The sequence below is a fragment of the Montipora foliosa genome, chromosome 4 (genome assembly GCF_036669935.1).
Source record: "Montipora foliosa isolate CH-2021 chromosome 4, ASM3666993v2, whole genome shotgun sequence".
Lineage (NCBI taxonomy): Eukaryota > Metazoa > Cnidaria > Anthozoa > Scleractinia > Acroporidae > Montipora > Montipora foliosa.
In genome coordinates, this window is record NC_090872.1 from 47,020,243 (window position 1) to 47,037,742 (window position 17,500).

General features: G+C 37.7%; 1 protein-coding gene across 1 annotated transcript in view; it reads left to right on the plus strand.

Annotated features, from left to right (window-relative positions):
• The window catches only part of LOC138001476 (tyrosine-protein phosphatase Lar-like), a 63,220-nt gene that overhangs the window by 29,249 nt on the left and 16,471 nt on the right, over positions 1 to 17,500 (plus strand). The window contains exons 5-10 of the mRNA XM_068848093.1: positions 1,865 to 2,158; positions 4,691 to 5,002; positions 6,318 to 6,629; positions 7,957 to 8,268; positions 9,582 to 9,893; positions 12,390 to 12,671. Coding sequence (XP_068704194.1) covers positions 1,865 to 2,158; positions 4,691 to 5,002; positions 6,318 to 6,629; positions 7,957 to 8,268; positions 9,582 to 9,893; positions 12,390 to 12,671 — 1,824 coding nt within the window. The remainder of the gene's footprint in view (positions 1 to 1,864; positions 2,159 to 4,690; positions 5,003 to 6,317; positions 6,630 to 7,956; positions 8,269 to 9,581; positions 9,894 to 12,389; positions 12,672 to 17,500) is intronic.

Below are 17,500 nucleotides of genomic sequence, written 5' to 3' on the forward strand. Positions count from 1 at the left end.
TATAGTTGTTATTTTTTATATTGGGATCTTGGCAACACAAAGAAATCTGCCGTTTCTTTAAAGTACATGTACCGTACATTTGTAAAGCGAATAGAGCATTGAGTCCGAATGTGTGGCATGCATAATAGACTTGGTAATTGGAAATTAAATTGGTGTATGCATGGTAGTTTGAAAAAGAAAGATGCATGAGGCCAGGTCTACTTTGCATGATGATAATGATGATGATGATGATGATGATGATAATTGTAGAAAACTGGACAATTACTGTGAGGCAGTGGTTCAAATGCTCACTGGAATAGCATTTCAGATAATGTCTAGAGGCAAAGGGCCTTGAGGAACAGGCCCCAGTCGTTCAAAAGGCGGATAACTCTATCCATCAGATACATGTGAATTACAATATCCATGGGATAACTCAATTAGTTTTGCTATGACTTATCCACTGGATAATGATTTATCTGGCTGATAGCACTATCCATCGTTTGAACAACTGGGGCATGGAGGGTTCATTGAAGCTGGGCTCAGCATCAGTGTGTCTTTCACTTGATTGGTGGGTGCGTTGCAGGTCAAATTATATACCTTCAGGTCAATTTGTTTCAACCTAGGTTATTATGAACTGTCTAAAAGGGGGTTTTCCCTTTTTTTGGGATGTAATTTTAAACAAATGGGGCCTGGATTTTTCGGGGGGGGGGGATTAAAAAAGAAAGTAATGCAAAAAGAGAGATTGATTAAATTCCTCCTCCATCTTCCCCTTTCCATCCGTTCTTCTTCCACTCTCTGTCTCTCCCTTCCCTTCCATTCTTCCTCTCTAGCCGCATCCATCCCTTTCATTACTGCCTTGAGTTTCCAGCATTCCATGCCGCTCCTAAGATTTGAACCCTCACACCATTGGACCAAATACACACTGTAATTAATTTTGTGAATAAAGTGATGACAGACTTATCGTTCACACTATGCACAAAGGATGGTGGCATTTGTGGTTTAATTAACGAAAAGAACTTGTCACCAAACCATTGGCGTCATTATCTTGGAGAAACAGCCTGTAAAAAAACAACCATTCACAGTTCCTTTGCCAAAGTGCTGTATGAAGTGGTTTTCGGAATCTCAGACAAAATTTTAAAAAAAACCAAACATTTCATTTGATCCCTGCAAAATGGCTTCGGAACAATAGAATATGAAATTCCTTTTTGTTAACTTTGCTTTCACTTTAGTTAATGCTTTTGATTATTATGAATTCAGTGTCAGCAAAAGATAGAGCAAATAATTAAGCAAATAAAAAATCAACAATACATCACGTATGTTTCAGTTCTTTTATTATTACATGTAACTTTGAAGGGAATATTTCAATATTCTTCAACCTGCCCTCAGGAGATTCATCCCTCTGAGATAAAAAAAGTAGAATATCATGCACAGTACGTACATGTATGCCTATCCCCAACCTTAATGCTAAGCATTTAAAATCAGTGCCTAGACTTAGCAAGCATTGGTATTTTATAAAATAATTAACTCACCAAAATTTTAAGCTACAGTAAGGTAATCCACTTACATGTACCTCCAGGACCAACTTACTTGCAAATGTACACATACTTTCTAATAACTGTTGGGTTTCCATTTATCTTTATGTCTTGCAATTTCAACCAAGGTTGAAACAAATTGACCTGAAATCAAATTTAACCTGCAGCAGATACGTGGCCAGGTTTCTGATATTTTTGAACACTGTGTTGCACTGTCAACCAGAAACCAATGGGTCTTAGAAACGGAAGATGTAAGTGAAGGATGCTTTTGACATAGTGTACAACTGTACAAGTGTAGTTTCCTTTCGTTTTTTGATGATCTTATGGATGTCAGTAAATTGAATTTCATTTAGGTATACCAGGCAGACCATCCCCTCCAATAGCAACATCTATTCTGGCAACATCCATTAACATTACATGGAGTGCACCTGATTATGTTGGTGATGGAATTACAGGGCACAATGTGCGGTGGGAGGATGTTGGGGCATCAACACCTTCTCAAAAGGTTATTGTAGGAAACAAATCTAGAGTAGCTACACTCAGTAACATATCACCATACACCAACTATACTATTGAAGTACAGGCATTCAATGGGAAAGGAGACAGCCCTTGGTCGTTTCCACTGACAGTGCAATCCTCTGAATCTGGTAAGTATATGATCATGAAAAATATAAGCAACGATTAAAGAGCATTGGCCACAAATGTCTAAAAGCAGCAACTTGTGCTTTAGTTGTCTTTTTCAATAATCAGTACAATGTTTAGGTTTGCTTGGTGGCACTTACATCTACATTGTGCTGCAAACGTTCACCAAGAATGGGGGCAATAATAAAGCAAAGAGTGGATGAATAGAAGATGTTTTCTTTTTTTATCCTACATGCATTCAATCGAATCCACCAATTTTTGTGAGTTTTGTAACTGGGCGAAGTTGTGCTTTTAAATACATTGTCCATACATGTACTGTAAGCTAATAATCTAGGAGAATTTCTGGTGTTCCCCAGACCTCTCAGGTTTTCAGATTAAAGAGCACTAGACCAGGAAAGACTGAAAAGTGACTTGTTCTGAATGTTTTTCTCTTTTTGAAAACTCACCACCACTAAAATTAATGTTATGTTTGGTCAGAGTTGATGAGATATTTTATTGTTGTCTTTTCAAATAGATTTATCCTATTTGCTTGACTTTTCATTGTACCATTTTCCTTATTTGCTTTTGGACACAACAATTCAAATTAGAGAGTATCCACATAGCTATTGCACGCATTGCGTGTCCAGCCCTACTTGTGCACGATATGCTTTTTTATGTTAAAAGTTAGTTCCACAGGATTTGGATTTGGATCAAGATTTACATGTAAGTAAAACAAGCGAAAATACATGTTCGGAAGATGATTTGAGATCTAGAATTTTCGGAACATTTGTTGTAAAATTTCTTGCTTGCCTGCCTGTCCTAGGATTTTGGTATATTTGCCCATTTTTAACGGATTTTTACCCTAAAAAGGTCACCTGGAATTTTCGGGAGCCTTTTTTCTGCCTGAAATTTTCGAAAATGTAAGTTTTGATCCCCATAATTTTTGAATCATTAGACTTTCAGCTAGGAAATCCGAAAAGATGAAAACATTTTAGGGGATAAAAATATGCCTGTATCTACCGTTTAAATACCAAAATAGTTTAACAACTGTATGTTTAAGTGGTTTTGAACTATATTCTCGTAGGGTGCCCCAGCTTGGTCCGGAGCGCTGATCAACGGGATTTGTTTCAACATCATTTGCCAATCTTAAAAGCAAAGGAAAATAAAAGCGACAAAGGCACATTTGCGTAAACCAAAGGCGCATTATAGTAATTTAATTGCCATAAACGTGCTTGTTGTTGTAAAGTAGGCATGTAGATTCTCTCCAGATAAAATAGAATCCACAAAATAGCCCAAAACTTCCCTTTCATACGTAGCGAAAATTCTTTACCTTTCACAAAATTGTTGCGCAGCCTGTTCGTCTGTCCGTACAATGTGAAAATCCACAGCAAAACAACATCAAAATGACAGAATGATCCGCTAAGAACGAGACGCACGACTTACCCTTTTCCCGGCGTCGACGATTTCAGATATCGACCACAGATTAATCTTTAGGGGAGTAGGTCAGCGACATTTCCCAGTTTGTTCTCAAAAGACCAACAGACTCACCTACACCTAGATGAAATATTTCGAGATACTTACCCACCACTACGCGTGGTCTAACAAAGAATTTGAAGAATTTTCAACCTCTTTTGCGTCAATTAAGGCATCACATTGTGTCCGACCCTCAAATTAGGTGTGTTTTCGACCTAATTCACAGAAAGCGCTGAGATGGCTTCAGATTAAGTCATACCACAAACCCCACAAAATCCAGTTCATGGCTGTATGTTTTCCAATCGCAGCAGATTGGATAATTAGCCCCTCTTTTTTTCTTGGCTGCTGTATGCATGAGCTTCCCTTGTGTGTAACCTGAATTATTAGCCTTTGCTCCATTGTTTGGGAGACCAATCCCTCTTACTCCAGATTTTTCTTAAGCACGGTGCCTACATTGTACTATTGTTATTACGCATACATTCTGTGCATCTCAAGATACTCGGGTTTCCTATTGGTGATCCTTACCAATACAGTGATATTTTTGCGCAGTTTAAAACTATCCCGAGAAAGTAGATCTTACATGTAGTAAGTACTCTTGGTATCCAAAAGGAAAATTGGGGGTAACCATGCATTTTTGAGAGATAACTAGGCTTCAATTTGAGAAAGAACGCCATGCATTGCTTTGTATTTTAAAGCTTTTTACAAATATTATTCATCAATTATCATTAAAAATGCAAGTTTACCCCAAATTTTCTTTTTGGATTTCAATAACGCTTGTTAAGATTTAATCATAAACCGGGGCAAAAATACCTTTGAATTAGTAGGCACCGTCCTTACAAGGAAGTCCCTCAGGTGACTCTTATTGTCTTAGCCATGACAATAAAAATGGGACCTGTGGAGTCCACGACGTTTAATGAAATAATGTGCATGAAATTACTGAAATATTTCAAAGAACTCAAGTTTCATAACAAAGTGAAGTGCAAAATAGGAAAATTGATGAACTGCAAAGTGCATGTACTTCAAGAAAACGTATGTGTAAAAAGATGATTTTTTGTCACCTTTTTTTGTTTGTGTTTTATAAATAGTTCCCAGCTCTGATCCAGTCATTGTGAAAGAGCAAGATGGAACCAAAGCAGAGGATGCTCACACAATTAGAGTTGTCTGGGAGGAAATACCAGAAAAGGACCAAAATGGCATTATTACTGGCTACACAGTGTTTTACAATGAGACAGGTCAATCTCAATATTTCAGTAAGAATGCAACTGCAAGTCAAACGAGTGCCTTAATTGGCGGACTGAAACCTTTCACCAAGTACTGCATTAAAGTAGCAGGCTATACCAAGGTTGGAAGGTCACCATTAATGGACCCATGTTATGAAGTCGAAACACTGCAAAAAGGTGTGTAAACATGTACATTGATTGAGACTGTCATTCCACAGAAGTGTGCATTTGCCTGTACTTGACACCTCACTTAGAAAACTGGCCACTAAGCATTAGAAGTCTTTCAGAAGCAAGCTAATGCAAAAGTAATAAGTAATGTTACAAAATTAATTATCTCTGTGAAAATGTACCTTTCTATAAGTATGTTTAGAGCTGATTTTTTGGAAAGTGGATTTCCATTTTAATGGCACGCCATGTGTAATGTCTGTTCCTTGTACACGAACAACAGCTAATTTCATACATATTGCGAACGTTTTAGATGTCATGTGTCAACCAGAATGTACTTGTTTGACTCAAATTGTTTGTACATTGGCTCCAAGATTTTTCTAGCGTACCATAAAAAGTGAAAGGGTGAAAATCGCACTGTTTGATTTGCCAAATTAGGTGTGTTTTCAACCTAATTCACAGAAAGCACTGAGATGACTTCAGACTAAGACATACCACAAACCCCACAAAATCCAGTTCATCGCTGTCTGTTTTCCAATCACAGCAGATTGGATAATTAGCCCCTCTTTTTTTCTTGGCTGCTGTATGCATGAGCTTCCCTTTTGTGTAACCTAAATTATTAGCCTTTGCTCCATTGTTTGGGAGACCAATCCCTCTTACTCCAGATTTTTCTTAAGCACGGTGCCTACATTGTACTATTGTTATTGCGCATACATTCTGCGCATCTCGAGATACTCGGGTTTCCTATCGGTGATCCTTACCAATACAGTGATATTTTTGCGCAGTTTAAAACTATCCGGAGAAAGTAGATCTTAGTAAGTACTCTTGGTATCCAAAAGGAAAATTGGGGGTAACCATGCATTTTTCAGAGCTAACTGCATGTACATGTAAGCTTCAATTTGAGAAAGAACGCCATGCATTGCTTCGTATTTTAAAGCTTTTTACAAATATTATTCATCAATTATCATTAAAAATGCATGATTACCCCCAATTTTCTTTTTGGATTTCAATAACGCTTGTTAAGATTTAATCATAAACCGGGACAAAAATACCTTTGAATTAGTAGGCACCGTCCTTACAAGGAAGTCCCTCAGGTGACTCTTATTGTCTTAGCCATGACAATAAAAATGGCACCTGTGGAGTCCACGACGTTTAATGAAATAATGTGCATGAAATTACTGAAATATTTAAAAGAGCTCAAGTTTCATAACAAAGTGAAGTGCAAAATAGGAAAATTGATGAACTGCAAAGTGCATGTACTTTAAGAAAAAGTATGTGTTAAAAGATGATTTTTGGTCACCTTTTTTTGTTTGTGTTTTATAAATAGTTCCCAGCTCTGATCCAGTCATTGTGAAAGGGCAAGATGGAACAAAAGCACAGGACGCTCACACGATTAGAGTTGTCTGGGAGGAAATACCAGAAAAGGACCAAAATGGCATTATTACTGGCTACACAGTGTTTTACAATGAGACAGGTCAATCTCAATATTTCAGTAAGAATGCAACTGCAAGTCAAACGAGTGCCTTAATTGATGGACTGAAACCTTTCACCAAGTACTGCATTAAAGTAGCAGGCTATACCAAGGTTGGAAGGTCACCATTAACAGACCCATGTTATGAAGTGGAAACACTGCAAACAGGTATGTAAACATGTACATTGAGACTCTCATTCCACAGAAGTGTGCATTAGCCTGTACATGACACCTCACTTAGAAAACTGGCTACTAAGCATTAGAAATCTTTCAGAAGTAGGCTAATGCAAAAGTAATAAGTAATGTTACAAAATTAATTATCTCTGTGAAAATGTACCTTTCTATAACGTATGTTTAGAGCTGAATTTTTGGAAAGTGGATTTCCATTTTAATGGCACGCCATGTGTAATGTCTGTTCCTTGCACACAAACAACAGCTAATTTCATACATATTGCGAACGTTTTAGATGTCATGTGTCAACCAGAATATACTTGTTTAACTCAAATTATTTGTACATTGGTTCCAAGATTTTTCTAGCGTACCATAAAAAGTGAAAGGGTGAAAATCGCACTGTTTGATTTGCCAAATTAGGTGTGTTTTCGACCTAATTCACAGAAAGCACTGAGATTGCTTCAGACTAAGTCATACCACAAACCCCACAAAATCCAGTTCATCGCTGTCTGTTTTCCAATCACAGCAGATTGGATAATTACAGTGTGTAGCCCCTCTTTTTTTCTTGGCAGCTGTATGCATGAGCTTTCCTTGTGTGTAACCTGAATTATTAGCCTTTGCTCCATTGTTTGGGAGACCAATCCCTCTTACTCCAGATTTTTCTTAAGGACGGTGCCTACATTGTACTATTGTTATTGCGCATACATTCTGCGCATCTCGAGATATTCGGGTTTCCTATTGGTGATCCTTACCAATACAATGATACAATGTATTTTTGCGCAGTTTAAAACTATCCGGGGAAAGTAGATCTTAGTAAGTACTCTTGGTATCCAAAAGGAAAATTGGGGGTAACCATGCATTTTTTAGACGTAATTAAGCTTCAATTTGAGAAAGAACGCCATGCATTGCTTTGTATTTTAAAGCTTTTTACAAATATTAATTATCAATTATCATTAAAAATGCATGGTTACCCCCAATTTTCTTTTTGGATTTCAATAACGCTTGTTAAGATTATTTTAATCATAAACCGGGACAAAAATACCTTTGAATTACAGGTGTAGTAGGCACCGTCCTACAAGGAAGTCCCTCATTGGACACTTATTGTCTTAGCCATGACATTAAAAATGGCACCTGTGGAGTCCACGACGTTTAATGAAATAATGTGCATGAAATTACTGAAATATTTCAAAGAACTCAAGTTTCATAACAAAGTGAAGTGCAAAATAGGAAAATTGATGAACTGCAAAGTGCATGTACTTCAAGAAAACGTATGTGTAAAAAGATGATTTTTGGTCACCTTTTTTTGTTTGTGTTTTATAAATAGTTCCCAGCTCTGATCCAGTCATTGTGAAAGAGCAAGATGGAACCAAAGCAGAGGATGCTCACACAATTAGAGTTGTCTGGGAGGAAATACCAGAAAAGGACCAAAATGGCATTATTACTGGCTACACAGTGTTTTACAATGAGACAGGTCAATCTCAATATTTCAGTAAGAATGCAACTGCAAGTCAAACGAGTGCCTTAATTGGTGGACTGAAACCTTTCACCAAGTACTGCATTAAAGTAGCAGGCTATACCAAGGTTGGAAGGTCACCATTAACAGACCCATGTTATGAAGTGGAAACACTGCAAAAACGTATGTAAACATGTACATTGAGACTGTCATTCCACAGAAGTGTGCATTAGCCTGTACTTGACACCTCACTTAGAAAACTGGCTACTAAGCATTAGAAATCTTTCAGAAGCAGGCTAATGCAAAAGTAATAGGTAATGTTACAAAATTAATTATCTCTGTGAAAATGTACCTTTCTATAACGTATGTTTAGAGCTGATTTTTTGGAAAGTGGATTTCCATTGTAATGGCACGCCATGTGTAATGTCTGTTCCTTGTACACGAACAACAGCTAATTTCATACATATTGCGAACGTTTTAGATGTCATGTGTCAACCAGAATATACTTGTTTAACTCAAATTATTTGTACATTGGTTCCAAGATTTTTCTAGCGTACCATAAAAAGTGAAAGGGTGAAAATCGCACTGTTTGATTTGCCAAATTAGGTGTGTTTTCGCCCTAATTCACAGAAAGCACTGAGATTGCTTCAGACTAAGTCATACCACAAACTCCACAAAATCCAGTTCATCGCTGTCTGTTTTCCAATCACAGCAGATAGGATAATTACAGTGTGTAGCCCCTCTTTTTTTCTTGGCTGCTGTATGCATGAGCTTCCCTTGTGTGTAACCTAAATTATTAGCCGTTGCTCCATTGTTTGGGAGACCAATCCCTCTTACTCCAGATTTTTCTTAAGGATGGTGCCTACATTGTGCTATTGTTATTGCGCATACATTCTGCGCATCTCGAGATACTCGGGTTTCCTATCGGTGATCCTTACCAATACAGTGATATTTTTGCGCAGTTTAAAACTATCCGGAGAAAGTAGATCTTAGTAAGTACTCTTGGTATCCAAAAGGAAAATTGGGGGTAACCATGCATTTTTGAGAGCTAACTGTATGTAAGCTTCAATTTGAGAAAGAACGCCATGCATTGCTTTGTATTTTAAAGCTTTTTACAAATATTATTCGTCAATTATCATTAAAAATGCCTGGTTACCCCCAATTTTCGTTTTGGATTTCAATAACGCTTGTTAAGATTTAATCATAAACCGGGGCAAAAATACCTTTGAATTAGTAGGCACCATCCTACAAGGAAGTCCCTCAGGTGACTCTTATTGTCTTAGCCATGACAATAAAAATGGCACCTGTGGAGTCCACGACTTTAATGAAATAATGTGCATGAAATTACTGAAATATTTCAAAGAACTTAAGTTTCATAACAAACTGAAGTGCAAGATAGGAAAATTGATGAACTGCAAAGTGCATGTACTTCAAGAAAAAGTAAGTGTAAAAAGATGATTTTTGGTCATTTTTTTTTGGTTGTGTTTTATAAATAGTTCCCAGCTCTGATCCAGTCATTGTGAAAGGGCAAGATGGAACAAAAGCAGAGGATGCTCACACGATTAGAGTTGTCTGGGAGGAAATACCAGAAAAGGACCAAAATGGCATTATTACTGGCTACACAGTGTTTTACAATGAGACAGGTCAATCTCAATATTTCAGTAAGAATGCAACTGCAAGTCAAACGAGTGCCTTAATTGGTGGACTGAAACCTTTCACCAAGTACTGCATTAAAGTAGCAGGCTATACCAAGGTTGGAAGGTCACCATTAACAGACCCATGTTATGAAGTGGAAACACTGCAAACAGGTATGTAAACATGTACATTGAGACTCTCATTCCACAGAAGTGTGCATTAGCCTGTACTTGACACCTCACTTAGAAAACTGGCTGCTAAGCATTAGAAATCTTTCAGAAGCAGGCTAATGCAAAAGTAATAAGTAATTTTGCAAAATTAATTATCTCTGTGAAAATGTACCTTTCTATAACGTATGTTTAGAGCTGAGTTTTTGGAAAGTGGATTTCCATTTCAATGGCACGCCATGTGTAATGTCTGTTCCTTGTACACGAACAACAGCTAATTTCATACATATTGCGAACGTTTTAGATGTCATGTGTCAACCAGAATATACTTGTTTAACTCAAATTATTTGTACATTGGTTCCAAGATTTTTTTAGTGTACCATAAAAAGTGAAAGGGTGAAAATCGCACTGTTTGATTTGCCAAATTAGGTGTGTTTTCGACCTAATTCACAGAAAGCACTGAGATGGCTTCAGATTAAGTCGTACCACAAACCCCACAAAATCCAGTTCATCTTGTCTGTTTTCCAATCACAGCAGATTGGATAATTAAACCTTTTTTTTTTTCAAAACACCATATAAAATGCAAAAGATACATGTATACGCCTTCCCGTCATGCCAGTATAGTAAGTTACTGTATGGCAGTAATACAATGGAAGCCAAAGTTCTCAGATCCTGGACAAAAATGTCTAGAAACACGTTACTTTAACAATGAGTGCAAAAATCGCTTCAATTTAAGGTTTACCTTTTATTTTGTAATAAGTTCCCTTATTGCCTCCCTTTTCCCTTCTCCCTTAAGCAATGTTGAAACAAACTGCAGCTACACTGTATGTTTGTGCCGATGACACTCCTGTACTTTAAATGCACCAAAAAATAGCACTAACTCTCTGAAAGGATAAGAGTACAACATTCAGATGTGTCACATTTTACAGTAAAACCAATTACCCTGATGTTGTCATGTCGCCTTTTTGAGTTTATAATTGCCCTGTATTGCTGCTTTTTTTAAATTGATGAATATGGTTAGAATTGTTTATACACCGGTACATTGAGTTGTTGGGGTGATTGTCATACAGTTTGTATGATGGATGACCACATGTTATTCATGGTCTTATATTAAACCATGCAGGGCATTGTCCAACTTTTCAGAGTGAAGTGCTAACAGAAGTCAATGAATTTGCCAAGTGCCATTGAAACAAACCATGTGGTACAAAAAATTCTCGATTACAGATATTGCTGTCATGTCTTATGTTTTTCCCACCTGGCAAGCAGAAAGACCACTGCCCACTTAAGGGTCGATATTATTGCAGCACTGAATACAATCATTATTAATCTTAGCTCACCAAAATATCATTTAGTTATTTAGTTCTTTATCTCCATGAAATATAATCTTAACTTATTGAAAATTTATACATGTAGTTGCTCCTGGCGTTGAATTTTCAACCTTCGGCTTTTTTCTGCACTGTGATTACAGTGCAGCCATTTGCTAATTCTTGCATGCATTATCATTGGTCACAGTCGTTTGTTCGTTGGTGTAACCCTGTTCTGATTATGGTTTGCTCAGTGACACTTTCTTTGATGTGATATTAGTCCCATGTTCGCACGGAAAAGTCAGCTGCAACCACGACATGAATTGTTACATGTAGGAGGGTTCACGGTGTTTTGAGTACTTGCTTTTCTCTTAACTCTCTTTGTCTCTTAATTCCTGCTGCCTTCTGTTGTTCTTGAAAACTACTGTTTTTTAATGAATAGTCCTTTTTCAAGGATTTGTTTCTGCAGCTTCCATCTGCCAAATGGCTGTGTCGTTTTTGGTCCTCTTCAAGGTACTGTAGCCTTGAGGTGGTCTTTGTAGTGTACATGCATTTTTGGGGCACCTCGTGGTCTTTTTCCAGATGCAAGTTGAGAGCAGGATTTGTTTGGGAAGGTGGGAGTCTGAAATTCGAGCAAGATGTCCAGCCCATCTTAGTCTATGTCGAGTAATGATGGCTTCTAGGCTCTCCACATCTGCTCGACTGAGGACTTCATTGTTAGTAATTAGATGTTGCCACTTGATTCACAGAATTTGACGAATCATTTAAGTTTTCGGATGTCTCTTCCATAAAGGACCCATGTTTGACAGGCATACAGTAAGGTAGAGATGACAACAGCGTGGTAGACCATGAGTTTGGTTTTTAGGGTCAGGATTACTGAAGACTCTCTTAAATAGTTTTCCGTACGAAGCAGGGCGGCCTTGATCCGATTATTGATGTCTTTTTCAGTGGTGGCGTTTGAGGTCTAATTATTTTCCATGTACTTTCAGATTCTTCTGGTGCACAGTGGTAGGGGTGTAAAAGGCTTGTAATATTAACACAAGGCCACTAACATACATTAAGGCATGATGTTTTAATCAGTTATGACATATTTGGAGTGAAATGTTGACAAGAGATATTCTTGCAATTATTATTGTAAAAGAGTAACAAATGTTCAAACCAACAGGATGACCGTATGTTTGTTATATGTATGTTCTAGGTCCTAGTTATCCACGGGATGTGATGCTCCAGGCCAATTCATCTACATCCATTCTTGTATCATGGAAGGAACCAGCTTTGCAAAATGGAGAAATAACCAATTACATAATATATTATAGACAACAAGATGACCCGGAAACAGAAGCTCAAGTCACGGGAAGTACTTTTCAGAGGCTATTGACTGATTTGAGAAAATTTACCACCTATTACATCAAAGTGAGTGGGAAAACTACAGAGCTGGGAAATCCTTCAAGACTACTGAATGCAACAACGTTTGAGGACCGTAAGTAGTCCTTGTAATTACGTTAATTGTAATACACTCAACAAAGGTACTCTGATTGGGCTAGCAGTTCAATTTTATGCCAAACAGTAATCTACCGGTACATGCAAATGATTAAGAGCAGCAAAATCAAAACAATTGAAGTGTCTTAATTTTTTTTGTTTTTGAGTTAATCACTGTAAGCGAGAATTGGTAGCTGATGATTCAAAAGTAGTAGTACATGTAGTAACCCAACCCATGGGCCAAAGAGTTCACTTGATTGACAGGACCTTTCTCATTATTATTATTATTATTATTATTATTATTATTATTATTATTATTATTATTATTATTATAACGAATACATTCTTACAATTGATTAATGACGTTGGCATTGACAAAAAGCAACAACACTACAAATGTATATAATCAAAACAATGATAAATCTAGCTATTGGAGCGACATATTTTATCTTTTGCCGTAGAAATCAAATTTGGGATAGCCCAGACTTAATAAAACTTTAATTTTTTTTAGTTGATTCATTTGTATATATACATGTGCAAGTATGTCACTCAATTTCAAGTACCGGTAGCTGGTTGTTAATATACTATACATGTACATGTATGTAAAGAGATTTACAACTGTATTTAAAGACAAATAAGGTTTCCATTATTATTTAGTTACGTAATTTCTTTAGCGTTTAAGTTATAAAAATATTGTAGAGCGCTTTACAATCATGTAAGAAAATAAGCAAAAATAATTATACAAAAATGTTTAAATGCCATTTTGCACTCTAAATATGCATCGATACTAATTTTTGAAAATTAGAGATAAATAGAAAACTACTGACAATAGTTAAAAATATACATGCTTCTTGCAAGAAAAAATCTAGAATTTTCTTAGGGGGTATTTTAAAGTGACGAAAATATTCAAAGAAATCTTGAAACGTCTTTGACCTGGACTGAAATGATGCTCCAGTTCCACACTCGTGGATAGCGAGTGGAGGTTTCTTGCAGCACAAGCAAAGAGGCATCTTGTTCTTTGCCGTTCTTAGAGTAGTTGAGTGGGACTGGGGCATAGCAGCCTTAAGTCTTGAATTGTAACAGCTCACTCAGACAAGGTGAAGCCATTCCCTCAAGAGCTTTGTACACTAGGTAAGCGAACTGATATTGGAAAGGAAAACGAACCAGCAGCTAGTGGAAATACATCAGAGTCGGCGTTGTGTAAGTCCACAGTCATTGTAGTCGATCAAACTGGCATTGTGGAATACCAAACAGTAATGAGTTGCAGTGGTCCAGATGAGAGGTGACGAACGCGTAAATCAGAGTCTTCGTTGATTCTCAGACAAGAACTTCCTTATTTGCCATGCAAGGAACGCCTTGATGCAAACCTTCTTGAAGTGTACAACTGTACATTCAGAGACAGAACTATCAAACGATGCTCCAAGGTTGCTGGGAAAGTTACCTGATTTGAGGTTGGATGCACCGATACCTATACCGTTGACAGCATAATTAGCGATGAGTTGAACCCTATTCCTCTATTTGAGATGCGTCTTATAACCGAGTATTTTAATGAGATTTTCCGCAGTTTGTGACATAAATGCCATCAAGTTTGAAAGTTAAAGGTGCACCTTTAATATAGCCGAGTGCGCTGTGTATCCGAAAAACTGAAGTATGCGATGATTGATTGCAGGCGAGTAAAGCCTGGAGTAAAGCCATCCTGCAGCCAATTGTACAACCTTGGAATGTGGGCTTTCTTAACCTGACTGCTGATTCCTTCAAAAAGTTGTTTACGTCTTCTGTGACTCGGTTGTTGGAGTCTTTTCAGTCTTACCCTGGTTCCAGTGGCAGTCCCTGTCAATCAGTTCCTTCTTACCACTACCCTGATTTCAAGTTTGCTGAAGTGTCGGATGCTTGTGTGAGATCTCAACTGTGCGTTTTAAAGCCTGGTAAAGCAGTTGGCCTTGACAACATTCCAGCCCGCCTTTTGGTTGATTTAGTGGACATTGTTGCCAAACCCCTTGACTGCAATTATTAACATCTCTTGTCCAAAAAAGATATGGCTGATTATATGGACAACTATCGACCTATCTCTATTTTGCCTGCAGTTTCTAAGGTGCTAGAAAGAGCTGTGCATCATCAATTATATGCTTACCTTCAGTGGCACAAGGTTCTTAGCCCTTATGAATGCGGTTTCTGAAAGTGCCACTCCATGGAGTGGGCCGCTACAGTATGTGCCTCGCGAATACAATCCGAAGGAACATTGACCAAGGCCGGTTTACTGGTGTTGGTTTGATCAACCTGCGGAAAGTGTTTGATACCGTCAACCATGAAGTGCTGCTGAACAAGCTGCGGGGACTTGGAGTGGTGGATGGTGAACATGAGTGGTTTACAAACTATCTACAGAACCGCACCCAAATTGTTGAATTTCGGGGTGTATCCAGTGCTGCTGAACTTGTGTGTGTTGGTGTACCACGGAGGTCAATTTTAGGACCGCTGTTATTTATCCACCAAATGAACGATCTTCCTGGTGCGGTGGTGGAGTGCAGTGTTCTCCTGTTCACCGACGATACCGTCGTATTTTTCTCAACTCTTGAAGTATCCTTTATCCTCGGGTCAATTCTGCAATAAAAACGTTGAACATGTAGTTTTTACTTATGTAAATTACGCGTGTTAGTCAGGCTGTTAAGAGAAGGAATTGGAATTGTGCATTTTATGATAAAAGAATCAAAGTCTGCATGTTTGTCAGCCTTCATGAAGGTAACAATTTTGGATATAGAGGCATGGCCAAAAAGTCATGTAACGGTAATTAACGCCTCTTACTAAAAAATGCTGAGGTCAGCATTCTGTTTACTGGGTTGCCTATGGGCAAACCCAGTCGAGGTCTACGTTTTGTTTGTTTGTTTTCTTTTTTTCTTTTTTTTTTTTTTTTTTTTTTCCGTGTCGGTAAAAGTCTTGCCTGTCACTCCCCTGGTAAGTAGTGTCTTTGTGTATAGAGCCTTCTGCGCGTATTTTCTTAGGATCGAGAGGGTAGTGGAACTGCGTAGATTTCTCTTGTGGACACAGTAGAATCATTAACTTAGCCTGCAATGGCGTCGAAAGTCATGCAACGCGAATGGCGTTTTAGTGGATCCTTAAACAAAATATACCCTTATGGAGCTCAATAATGGAAAATCAGTTGGATAAACTAGGCATGAATCTCAAAAGCGACGAGTACTGGACTTCGACAACAATCTATCGCCCGTCGAGACGAAATCAAAGTGAGCAGTATTTACCTGAAGTACATGGTAATTTGACACAATTGAGTTTCCTGTCTTCACGCACGCAATCAAATAGGAAGAGGTTTTCGCCTCTAAGGGCAAATATGTTATTTGTTTCAATAAAATTTTCGCTGGAAAAGGATTCTGTGGTATTTTCTGCCATTGTGAATTATAATATCATGTTGTGTATTGAATTTTCGAGCTTAAGGTTCAAATGTGATATGGGAGAAGTTTTTTAGTATTGCTCTGTAAGCAGGAAGGGTTCACAGGCCTGTTGGAAGCGTGCTTGAGTTTCAACAAAATGAGGCCCAAAATCAGTGAAAACTTGTGACGCAGATGAATAATAAAGTAGCTGCTATTTCCAAAATGATGGAATTACCTGGTGATAAATAACGTCGTACGCGTCTTGGAGAGTAAATTTTGACTTTGCATAAACAAGAGTTGGGCGATTGTGATCTTTGTTTTGACTTCGCTCATTTCATTGTCAAACTTTATAACACTTGACAGAAAAAGGAACTTACAAAAACCCGGTATCTTGCCATCATTTGACACAGATGCTTCACTGTTTGGCGAGTAAACATGCCGCGGTAACTTAATCACGGCGCCCGCTGAATTCCGGCCATGTTACTTTCGATTTTGCAATTTACTTGAACGTAGCAAAAATCTCCCAAAATGTTTGTCGCTGATCGTAACTTTTTATATTCTATATTCACGGTTCAAAATTAATGTTGTTTTCATGTCGTAAATATTTTATTCTCGATCGACCGTCCGGGAAACTTGCTTCTGCTCTTTCTGAAAACTGTGTATCAATATTTATTTGCTTTTTCATCAATATTTCTTTTGCATAAAGCAAGCTAACAGAATCTGTACCTTGCTGAGTTCGCATTTGTTAGCGTTAATAGTATTTTCGGTCAGATGTTTCTGTTTTTTATGAGGGGTTTATTGTTTTGGTCTCCCATCCCAACACTAACCCCGCGAAACAGGGCTTGACTTCAGTGAAGTTTAGTATTACAAAGTTTTCGGATGCTCATAGGGCACACTTGTGGTGAAAAGAAGTTGTGAGGGAACTTGAAAATTATTAACATGTCAGCCCAGAAGCCGATGTTTCTCGCTTCTCTTTTATTTGTTATTCTTCAGAGACTGGAATGCTGTATTTCAATACCGCACAATTCAGTGCCTTCTGATTTTTTGTAGCACGTACCACAGGCAAGCCAGTGTATGCTTCACAGAAGCATCTAGTTTCAAGTAGTTTCCTGTCAAATGTAGAGAAAATTTCAGATGAGCTACAGATATATTCAGTAATGTGTTATTTTGGTCCAGAAACCAGCAAAATTACATATTCATATTACACTTCCATTATTTTTATTATTAGTAAACCTCTGTAAATAGCATTAAATTTTAGAGAAGCTCACATGAAAATTGTTTCAAGGAGTAGACAGGCCAAATAGGACTATGTGATGTGTTTTTGAAATTTTCATTGCTTTTGAAGAGTTAGTTCTAAGAACCCTTAGGACTTCGCCTTTGATGGCGCCTTTCCTCGTGCCTGAAGGGTGGCAGGAGTTGAAGTACGTGTGTTGGAAAGTGTGTGCACATA